The following is an 11,978-nucleotide window of genomic DNA, read 5'->3' on the forward strand; positions in this document are numbered from 1 at the left end:
ATTGTGTGAGCACTACACTGAGCTGTGTTTATCCCCATCGCAGCAGAAAAGACCATAGAACATAAGGGAGAGAGAGAGAGACCCAAAGATGATGTCAACAGATTTGTCCATTGAAAAACTGCCAGTTTGCTTAAAGTAAAAGATTCCCTCAGAAGTAGTAGTGATCATTACGAAGAATTTAATATTCAGTTTGAAACTGAGAAAATTGTATTGGAAACAACTGTGTTTAAATTAAATAAAAGGAATTATAATGAAATGAGGGTAGAATTAGCTAAAGTGGACTGGGCAGATGGAGTGACAGGAAAGGCAGTAAGCAAGCAGTAGCAGGCATTTAAGGAGGTAATTCATGACTCCCAGTAAAGAGGAAAAATTCTAAGAGATGGATCATTGAATCTCCCACACAATGAATCCTTTTTGGAAGTAAAATGGATGTAAATGATCCTATACCACAACTTAAAACATTCATTCTGAAGATGTACTGTCACAATTCTCAGACAGAATATGCACTACCACAGGTACCGTCACTTTGATGGGTCCAATTAGGCAAATAGTTGGATTTTAGTCACATTTTGGTTAATGCCACAGGGCATTCCAAGGCTCTGCCTTCTTCCAGAGCGATAATGGCTAACCCAGTGGAACTCCAAGAGAGAGATAAACCAACTATGGCTAACCAAGAAAATTAAGGAGAATATTAAATGAAAGAAAAAGCTTGTAAGGAAGCAAAAGTCAGTGATAGCCCAGAAAGCTGTAATAAATTCAGAATTCAGTAAAAGAGGACTAAAAAGATAATAAAGAGAAAATAAACTACAAGGGTAAACTAGTGAGGAGTATAAAAACTGACAATAAGACCTTCTTTAAATGAGGTAGAGAGAGGTCAAAGTGAATACATGTCCTTCGAAGATAAATCTGGGGTGATAGTAATGAGGAACAAGTGTATGGCAGAGGAGTTAAATAGATATTTTGCATCAGTTTTTACAGTGGAAGATACTTCAAAACTAATGGGGCTAAAAGCAGATAAGTCTCCTGCTCTTGATGGTTTACATTCTAGGATCATAAAAGAAGTAGTCACAAAAATAATGGATGCATTGTTTGTAATTTTCCAAAACTCCTTGGGTTCTGGAGGATTAGTAAACTGCCAACATGACACCCTTATTCAAAAAGGGAGGGAGGCAAAAAGCAGGTAGCTATAGCAGATTAGTTGAACATCTGTTATTGGAAAAATGTTGGAATCAATTACTAAAGATGTAATAGCAACACCTTTGCAAAATCATAATGTAATTAAGCAGCATCAACATTACTTCATGAAAGGGAAATCGTGTCTACCTAATTTATCAGAGATTGTTGAGGAAATCTCAACCAGAGTGGATAGAGGGGAACCAGTAGATGTATTGTATTTGGACTTCCAGGAGGCATTTTGACAAGGTACTTCACAAACGGTTATGTTATAAGATGAGCACCCATGTTGTTGGAGGTAGTATATTGGCATGGAGAATTGGCTAATGGGCAGGAAACAGCAAGTGAAGATGAGAGGTTCCTTTTCAGGTTGATGACTTGTAACAAATGGGGTTCTGTTCACAATATATATTAAAGCTTGGAGGAACGGAAGTGAAATTGTAGCCAAATTTGCAGATAATACAAAAATAGGTGGGAAGGCATGTTGTGAAAAGGATACAAACAGTTTACAACAAAATATGAAGTTGTTCACTTTGGAAGGGAGAGCAAAAGACAGTACTATTTAAATGGAGAAAAATTGCAGAAAGCTGCAACCCCAAGGGACTTGTGCGTAAAACACAGAAAACTCACTCAGCAAGTAATCAGGAAGGCAAACAGAATGTTAGCCCTTATTTCGGGGGGGTTAGAGTATAAGAGTAGGAAGCTTTGCTGCAACTGTACAAGGTATGAGACAATATTTACTCATTAGAATTTGATGTGATCTCATTTCAATGAATAGGATTCTTAATGGGTTTGACTGGATAAATGCTAAGAAGATGTTTCTCCTCATGGGAAGGGAACAGAGGGCATAGTCTCAGAATAAAGGGATGCCAAGCTCAGACTGAGATGAGGAGGAATTTCTTCCCTCAGGGGGTTGTGAATCTTTGGAATTCATTGCCTCAGAGAGCTGTGGGGGGCAGAGTCATCGGGCAGGATTTTAGGGCCTTGCTCAGGCGAGACCAGAAACTCCCACCCGAGGTCAAACGAGATTTCCATTGTCAAACTCTTGCCTGCTGTGATTCCGTGGTGGGCAAGGTGGCAGAGTTCTGGCCATTGTGCATATTTAAAGGTGAAATACATAGATTTTGGATCAGTAAGAGAATCAAAGGTTACGGAGAAAATACAAAAAGGTGGATATGAGAAAAGATGGATCAGCCATGATCCTTTTGAATGGCGAAGTAGCTCAAGGGGCTGAATGGCCTAAGTCTGCTCCTATTTCTTATGGTATTATGATTCCAAAGAAGAGGAAACATTGATTGGCTGATCATCAACAATGGGAAGATTGAAACTTACAGCTACCACACAACAGAATTAAATATTAGCAACCCACACCTCATACAATATTCAGCAATTTTCACATGATTTCAGATGTCAATGAAATATGAAGTCTTCAAAAGTTGCAACATTCTTACCTTGCCAATATTAATTCATATATTTTCTTGCTACTTGGTCTTTTTCCTTTACAACTTCTGGCATTGAATCTCCCACACAATGAATTATCTTGGGAAGTTGATTCATTCTGAGGATGTATTGTCATAATTCTCATGCAGAACATGCACTAGCACTGATACTGTCACTTTGATGGGTCCAACAAGGAAGATAGTTGGGTTTTTATTTTGGTTTATGTCACAGGGCATTACAAGGATGCCTTCTTCCAGAGAGACAATGACTGACCTGTGGAACTGCAATCACAGCAATAAAATGAATCAATGCTAACATACCTTAAATAAGATGACAGACAACACAGCCTTGGCCTTATACCACCTCACTGATTTTGCAGCAAAATGGTTAGAACAAAGTTTGGAATCATGGCTGCTAGATGCTAAAGTTGTAATGGATTAAGATGCATTATATGGTGGAATTTGCATAGTAGTTCTTGATGCATATTCAGTATATTGGAAGATGAAAAAGTATGACAGACTATATCAAGTTTGTTGAGACTAAAGAACTGATCAATTTTATTTAAACTTAAATAATTTACAGAAACAAATATTTTTGACATGATTAGGATGTCAAGCAATATTTTAATATATATACATCTTAAAAGATTCAAATGATAACACTAATCTTTTCTTGGTTCTTTTTTGCAGTCTCTGGACTGGCTCAGAATAAAAAAATACCTAAATTCAACACTCGTGAAGCTCTTTGTCAACCTTCTTACAAATCCAGGAAAGAAATAAAATACATTTATACAGCATGTTTCATGTCCTTAGAACGCATCAAATCTTTTCATAGCTGATGGAGCACATTTGAATTTGACTACTGTTCCTAGTTTTGCATATGTGTCTTAAGTTACGACAAGATCCACAAACATTAATGTCAAAGGTAACCATTTTTTTTCTGGTGGTATTAGCTGAGGAAAATATTAGTCAGACCACTGGAAATACTGTCCTACTCTTCTTCAAATAGTATTGTGGAATCTTTTATGTCTATCTGCAAGAAATGTCACAGCCTTGCTTTAATTTCTCATTCAAAAAACAGTTACCTGCAACACCGTAGCATTCCTTCAGTGCAATAATTAACTATCAGCTTACATTAAAGTCTTAAACCCATACCTTCCTGAGTTAGAGACAGGAATGCTGCTACTGATCTACACCTATGTGTATGAGCTGAGAAAAGACAGAAATCACCTGATTTTTATCTCTCTACACTTTGTGACTGAAAATTATTTGATGTTGAAAATGATCTTATTGATGCAAAAACACAGATATTCTATAATAATGGGGAAACATTTATTGCAAATAAATTTACATTACACTTGGCTTTTACATATAACCATAAACTTCTTGTACATATCAGAAGAGTGGGTAGTTTTCTGAGAGTCTGACATGAAACTATAATAAATGTCTCAAACAAACCCTGACCACACAATTTATTTGCTATGACAGATATTGGGATTTCACACGGCTGAGTGCAATGTTATAGCTTCTAAGAGGGGCACCCATATGTATATTAGGATGAGATAACTCAACTTCTTTCAAGTGTAAACTTGGGCCTGGATTATGCTGATAAAACAATGGTATGTGAACAATCCACATCTAAATCAGTCAGCAAGTTGTAGTGTGGCATAGATTCCTGTCTCAATGGCACCACAGATTTGTTATTATCTTGGGCTTCACAAATGACTGATGGATTAAGTGCTTCTAGGGCAGTATCAATAAATGCATAAGCTATTCAATACATCAGCATGCTAGTCGCATCAGATGATTAAGTATAAATTGGGAAGAATCATGCATGGAGATCATTGGAGTGTCACTCTTAAGATTGAATGCCATAAGATTTGCAAGGTGATAAAAGGTTTTCATAAAATCTTATTTTTCTGTACATGTTTCATCTACACAAAGGATGATCAAAAACAGGAAATGGTATTGACTAAATGTTTAACTCCTCTCTCTTCAGATGTTAATCCATTTATTGTTACAAAAAGTAAAAACAATGAAGACCAACATCTATCTGTGAAGTTTATGCTATAAGCCTAGAAACTACTGGAGTATGATATATTAGTTTTCTTTCACTTTTTGGTTTATGATAGCACCAGGACACTTGTAGGGGATGTTAATTTTACAAACTTGATATTCAGGGTTAGGTGCACTGTCAGTTTTACACACCACAATATGTTATATTACATTTATATTGATAGGTATAAACCCACATTGCAACCGATCCCAGGGATTTCTCAAAAACACATTAACATTGACCTGCCAGTATGTCCCAAAATGTTTTGTACAAAAGAAACATCTCCTCCCCTCTCTTGAACCCGCAGTATAGATCCATGGATATTTGCCACCCGATAGCATGTTGAGCAAGTGGTGATTTTTCATGTTAATATGCAAAGTGAATGTGACTGGCTACTTAAAATATTTTATTCACCATGGAATGTGTGTGTCAATGGCAAGGCCAACATTTATTGCCCATCCCTAATTGTGCTAGAGGTGGTGATGATGTGCTGCCTTCTTGAACTGCTGCAGACTGTACATAGCAAGAACACCCATGGTGCTGCTGGAAAGGGAATTTGACCCCACGGCATTGAAAGAAGAATTATACAGATCAAAGACAGGATTGTGTGTGACTTAGAGGGAACTTGCATCTAGTGGTGTTTGCTGCATCTGCTGCTCTTGTCCTTCTCAATGGTAGCTGCCTAAGGACCTCAGTGAGTTCCTGCAGAGCATCTTTTAGATGGTACATACTGCTGCTACTGTTCCCTGCGGTGGATGGAGTGTATGTTTGTGGGTGGGGCACCGATCAAGTGGGCTGCTTTGTCCTCGATGGTGTCAAGCTGCTTGAGTGTTGCTGGAGCTGCACCCATCCAGACAATTGGAGAACATTCCATTCCCACTCTTGACTTGTGCCTCATAGATTGTGCACAAGTTTTGCAGATTCAGGAGGTGAGTTACTCTCTGCAGAATTCCCAGTCTCTGACCTGCAATGAAAATGAAGACACCTATCTTCACATAATATCCATGAGTACACTTTCAATAAGAATCAAAGGATAGTGATGAGAAATTGGTGAAGGGTGTTCTTGTTTTCATCCAAGGGTATTGAGATTAATTATGATACGCTAAAAAACATGTCATCAGTTTGAATGTTCTCTTTTGCATTTCCTTAATATCAAAAAAAGTTGTTGGTATTGTGTCTGCATTAAAGGTAGAAACACCTTTATTCTTACGTATGACTAAACTGATTGTTTTCGATCTGCACAGAAAAACATTTCTTCAAGAGTGAAATGATTTCTTACTGTTAGTCTGACAGTCTCTTATGCCCACTGGACTGGTTTCCCTATCTTTTACCTTCTGTAAACTAGAACTCATCCAAAATTCTGCTGCCTATTTCCTAACTCCCACCTAGTTCCATTCACTCCTGTGCTCACTTAGCGACAATGGTTTTCAATCCAGCAACAGCTCCAATGTTAAGTTCTCATTTCTGGATTCTTATTTCCCCACCCCACCTCCCTAATTGCCTACAAACTTTCAGGAATGCAGGCTGAGATTTTTCAGCTACACTGTGGCTGGTCTTGGCAAGGGACATGCAGCAGGCCAGCAAAAAAGTCCATTGACTTTGGTTGGAGCCGTAACTTCATTGAACCCCCATAGCTCAGATGGAGGCCATTTGGCCATCAAGTCTGCATTAACTTGTAACAGAGCATCTGACCCAGGCCCTATCCCCATCGTGCTATATATTCACCTGACTAATCCCCCAACCTATGCAATTTGGGACATAAAGCATTGTGGGTAACTGAGGAACTGGCTTTTCCCATAATTGGCCAAACTGGACTAGGGTGATATGGTGGCTCGCGTTGCTGCCTCATAATGCTGGGTTCAATTCTGGCCTTGGGTGACTGTGTGGAGTTTACACATTCTCCCCAAGTCTTCATGAGTTCCCTCTGGGTGCTCTGCTTTCCTCACATAGTCCAAAGATGTGTAAGTTAGGTGGGTTGGCTGTGCTAAACTGCCCCTTAGTGACCAAAGATATATAGGTTAGCAGGATAAATGCATGGGTTGTGGGTAAATTAATGCAAACTTGATGGGCTGAATGCCTTTCCCCTGCACTGTAGGGATTCTATGATTCTATTCAGGGTGTTATTAGCTGCTTGGTTGAAAGGGAACTCTGGAAAGTTACATTGTCAAGACTGTCATGACCTGAGGTAGAGGGGGTTTGTAGAATAACTGTACCTTGCTGATGATAATTGTACCCATGAAAGTCAAAAATGAAAGCTGTTATCGGATAGAAATGCTGATCTAAGCTGGTTTAATAAAGAACAGCATGTTATTGAAATTTATAGCCACATAGTGCCACATTTATGAATGCTTGTGATTGCATGAGACATATTTCTGTTGTACTGACTACTTAAAGAGAAATTGATATTTTTATTTGAAGTATCGTTTGCCTGTTAATTCGTGTGTAATTTGCATTGGTTCTGATTTGTATTAATGTAAAGGCTACAAGAAGTGGAATCCAAAAATGGAATTTGAGGGTCATTCTGTAAGTATTATTACTTTGGTTAATGGTTTCTCCACAGAGATCATAACTGCCTTAAGCTCTGGAATTCCCTCAGTAAATCTCTCCACCTCTCTCCTCCTTTACAACACTCCTTAAGCTTAACTTTTGACCAAGCAGTTGGTTGCCTTTGCTAACGTCAGACTCAAAGGACCAAATGACCTCCTCCAGCTCCTATTTTCTAACTCCTTTATAAGGTTTTGTGTCAATTTCTGCTAGAAATCTTCTGTAATGTGCCTTGTGTAGTTTTACTAAAAGATGTTAATTAAATCTAACTTATTGTTATTCTTTTAAGCACTGGTGTTAAGCTGCAATTATACTGCGGGATCACGAAAATTAAGAATGGAAAAAAATGTGGCTGGAAGTTACAATTTACACATGAGGCAAATTCTCATTCAGTATTTTAAAGCAGGCATGGTGGTGCAGTGGTTAGCACTGCTGCTTCACAGCTCCAGGGACCTGGGTTCGAGTTTGCACGTTCTGCCTGTGTGGAGTTTGCATGTTCTCCTTGTGTTTGCATGGGTTTGCTCCTGTTTCCTCCCACAACCCAAAGATGTGCTGGTTAGGTGAACTGGCCATGCTAAATCCCCCCTCAGTGTACCCAAACAGATGCCAGGGTGTGACGACTAGAGGATTTTCACAGCAACTTCATTACAGTCTGAATATAAGCCTACTTGTGACTAATAAATAAACTTTAAATATCTTTTATTCACAAGCAATGTTTATTTTAAAATTGAATGATGCAGAAGGGAATAGCTATTGTTCTGCACCCCCATGAAACCAGTGTAGTTTATTAAGTGGCTAGGAGGTTATATTGAAATAATGTGTTTTATTTATTAGTAGACTGTGAAAATCCCCTAGTCGTCACACTCCGATGTCTGTTCGAGTACACTGAGGGAGAATTTAGCAGGACCAATTCACCTAACCAGCAGGTCTTTTGGACTGTGGGTGGATTCAAATTCACTCCAGCTTGCTATGAACTGATTGTTCATCTGGTGGTGATTGTGAGCAGCCTGACCTGGGGTTGGGGGATGGGGTGGGGGGAATGTCTAGGGGCACCTTATTTTCACATAGCTTGACATACTGCATTCTGATGTCAGACTGGGTCCAGACCTTGGAGTTATGTTGGCACTAATACAATCAACATGCACCCAAACTTATTTATAGCAATATAAAAGTGGCACACTAAATCCAGCTTGCAAGATGTCCCATGTTGATAGATAATACATTAAAGGAAGCACTAACTTCAACTGAGAAATCGTACTTTTGACTGCAGTCCTACGCCAATCAATATGAAGCCCAGACTGCGCATCCTGGAGATTCTCGTGCCCTTCACAGTCAAATTGCCAATTTGACTCTTGAATTATTCCACCCACTATGTGTCAATGCATATCTGAAACTGTTTTGCATCAATTTGAGCGAGGTAGTATAACAATGCAAAGTTAACAAAGTATTTGACATTATAATCCTCCAACTAACAAACCATGGTATATTACACTTAATGTTTCCAAAATGATTTTGTTTCACGATTTTAATTTACAATATAAGTGCCAGCAGTGGTAGACATGAAAGTAAGTATGTTACAACGTCCTGAATCTTTCGGCACGTTCTGTACAAGAAGTATGTCATTATTAGAAACCGCAAACTTAGTCCCTATGGGTTGTACCGGAATCCTCGAAACAGCAAAAAGCCAACGCTTAGCTGTGTTGACTGCAAGTCTTATCAAGGACCATTATATGCAAATTCAGAGTAAAGAAGTTAACTCCTCATGGACAGAGTTGTCCACAGAAGGTGAGTTTTGGTATACAGTATCTACAGTCCAGTATGCCCCAAAGTTACCCCAATTCGGTTATCCTAAATATTATGGTCAATAAAATTGAATGTCGCGCCTTAACCCAATCTCTATGCCAGAAGCTCCACGGTTTGGGGACATTTACATATTTTTTAAAAAGTGTATTTTATTTAAGTTATTTTAAAAGATGGGACAGCCTGGAATAAGTATCTCGGACTCAGAACAGAAAGGACAGGTGCACCGAAGATAAATTGCAATGGGAGACACGGGTTGCAATTAGAATGGAAAATGATCCTGTGCATATCAGGGTTTTGCAAAACTGTGAGACTGTCGCTGCTATTTCACCCGATGACACTTTGTTATTCTAAGCCATATGCCCAATCAAAGTGATTTATGTTCCATTTGTTATTGAGATTGAATGAAAACAAGCATAAAATTGGAATCTGTTTAATTATAATTCCTAATATTACCTTTCGTGTTTTTTTTAAACCTAAACAAACATTTTGTTTAAAGAAAGCGGAATCGATGTTTTCAACGTGCAAACTATTTGTTAACAAGAGCGCAAGTATCTAATTTCGTGGGCTTTGATGCTGTTTACTAAAGAAACTGCACTTGTCCTCAATCTGATTGCTGGTATTATAGAGTCTAGCAAAACATCATTAGTGTTTATTGTAGTGACTGGTAGTTCTGCTGTTAATTCATCGCGAATGCGCGGATATCCCGCTGCTCGGCTCATTCCGAGTAGATAATTAAAAAAACAGATTATCATTATTTTTTAAACCGTTAAGGCAACTTTTACTTCGGGAAGTTTCACTCCCTGCGATTTTAGCTGCATCACGATTAAGCCACGGTCACTTTTGTCTGTTCAAGCAATTGAAACACGAGCAGCACCGGTGAGAAGCATTGGAGAGTTGAACCGAATGTAAGAGTTAAAGCCGGGCAGACTGGCACCAGGCGATCCACTAGGAAGATTAAAACACAGCGTCCCCGTGAAAGAGACCTCTCAGTAGCGGGGTTCCGCAGAGTTAGCGGGCAGCATGTCATATCTCCCGTTGCACATGACAACGCCCGGGGGGCAGTACAAAATCTCTGGCTGGACAGGGTTCACCGGGATGGTGACACGTCCCTGATCTTCCTGCTCTGGTCTGGTGGAGGCTGTGAAGGGACGCATGTGTATGATGGTTGGGGAGGTCATTCTCCAAAACATAGCCTTCAGCGCCTTCCTGAACTCCCTCCTCATCAGACAGTACAGGATGGGGTTCAGGCAGCTGTTAGTGTGAGCCAGGCACACAGTGATGGGGAAGATGTAGGACTGGGCGATGTAGTACTCGTAGGTGAATTGGAGGGCGTTGAGTTTGACCAGGACGCCCCAGAAGGTCAACGCTTGGTTGGGGAGCCAACAGAGGAAGAAGGAGAGGACCACAATGGTGACGGATTTGGTCACCTTGGACCTCCTGTTGGTGCTGGAGCTGCAGACTTTCTTGTTGGTCACGTAACGCAGGAGGAGCAGGTAGCAGACTGTGATGAGGACTAAGGGGATAAGGAAACCCAGCAGCACCTTCTGGATCTGGTAGAGACCCAGCCAGAACTCGCCAGAACCGTTCTGGTCTGGGAACTTGAGCAGGCAGAACTCCTCGTTGGAGTAGGTGGTGGTGGTGGAGAAGACGGCGTGGGGGATGCTGGCCAGGATGGCAGAGAGCCAGATCAACACGCTCATCCACTTGGCGGAGCAACCGGAAAATTTCTTCCTGGGCTTCAGCGCGGAGGCCACTGACCAGTACCTGGCAATGCTCATGGCTGTCAGGAAGAAGACGCTGGCGTACATGTTCATCACTGTCACCGAGGAGACTATCTTGCACATCACCTTCCCGAAGGGCCAGCTAAAGTCCAGAGCAGTGTCCACCGCCCAGAAGGGCAGGGTCAAGACAAACTGGAAATCCGTGGCTGCCAAGCTGGTGACGAACAGGTTAATGGAGGATTTCTTCCAGCCTTGCCTGCTCTTCATGAGATAGAGCACCAGCACATTGCTGAGCAGCCCCAGAGCACACACCACCGAGTACACAATGGAGATGCTGATCCGGACAGCGGCAGAGCCGTCTCCAATGATGCCCTGCTCATCCACTTCCAAATACTTCAGCGACTGGTTAGTCCTGTTGGACATGGAAAGTTTCTCCAGTGGGGTGTCCTTCCTGTCCCTGTCTACCATGGCTCCTTGCAGAGCAGCCGAGTGGTTGGCCGCCTGGAATCTGACATCCATCCCATGTTCCACGTCCCCGGCGATCAGGAGCCGCTACTTGCCTCGCCTTTCCACCCTTCCCATTGAAACCGGCTCCGGACGGAGAGTCCCCAAGCAGGCAGCGAGGGGGCACTTTTATATCTCAGCCCCTACTCACATTGCCCCGGCAAGGCACAGGAGGGGCTGGGCTCCAGGGCTGGCGTACACCCTCCCTTCCTCTGAGCTGCAAGCTCTGATTGGGTTACTCCTCCTCACGTTGGGGGGGGAGGAGGGGTGAGTGGTTACACGTTATTATATGAATAGGAGGAAAATAAATCCATCCTTACAACTTCAGTCTTCCCTTGCTGAAGCTGTAGCCAGTGTGTGTGTGTGTGTGTGTGCAGAGGGACTGATCCATAGTCACACCGTCTCTCCAACTCAAACATCACTTTGCTACCAGTGGCCTCAATTAGCCGAGGGATGGACAAGTCGATCACTCACACTCACACCATCATCCGTGGCTCCTCTGTCTCTATATTCTGGGCTGTCTTAACTTAAGAAGGACCAGGAGTGAAACTGCCCTCCGATGTTCCCGATTTGAAATGTCGTTTGCATCCCTGCAAAGGACAGGGAAGCGGGAATGCGCCGGGATAGATTGACTCGCCCGATTCTGAAGTCTGACACATAAAACTGGCCGGGTCCGAGACAATATATCGCGCTGGAAACATTCCTTAGAATCGCTTTCCTGATGACAATCACACACTG

General features: G+C 41.4%; 1 protein-coding gene across 1 annotated transcript; it reads right to left on the bottom strand.

Annotated features, from left to right (window-relative positions):
- Nucleotides 1-8,581: 8,581 nt before the first annotated feature.
- rxfp3 (relaxin family peptide receptor 3) lies at nt 8,582-11,322 on the bottom strand. Its single transcript, XM_080197778.1, has one exon. The coding sequence runs from the start codon at nt 11,253-11,255 to the stop codon at nt 10,002-10,004; it is 1,254 nt and encodes a 417-aa protein (XP_080053904.1). The 5' UTR covers nt 11,256-11,322; the 3' UTR covers nt 8,582-10,001.
- Nucleotides 11,323-11,978: the final 656 nt, after the last annotated feature.

Source organism: Carcharhinus amblyrhynchos, chromosome 1, assembly GCF_965287045.1.
Source record: "Carcharhinus amblyrhynchos chromosome 1, sCarAmb.v2.hapA, whole genome shotgun sequence".
NCBI classification, from domain to species: domain Eukaryota; kingdom Metazoa; phylum Chordata; class Chondrichthyes; order Carcharhiniformes; family Carcharhinidae; genus Carcharhinus; species Carcharhinus amblyrhynchos.

Coding starts and splice junctions, on each gene's coding strand:
- rxfp3 (XM_080197778.1), bottom strand. CDS start 11,255: ATGGATGTCAGATTCCAGGCGGCCAACCACTCGGCTGCTCTGCAAGGA.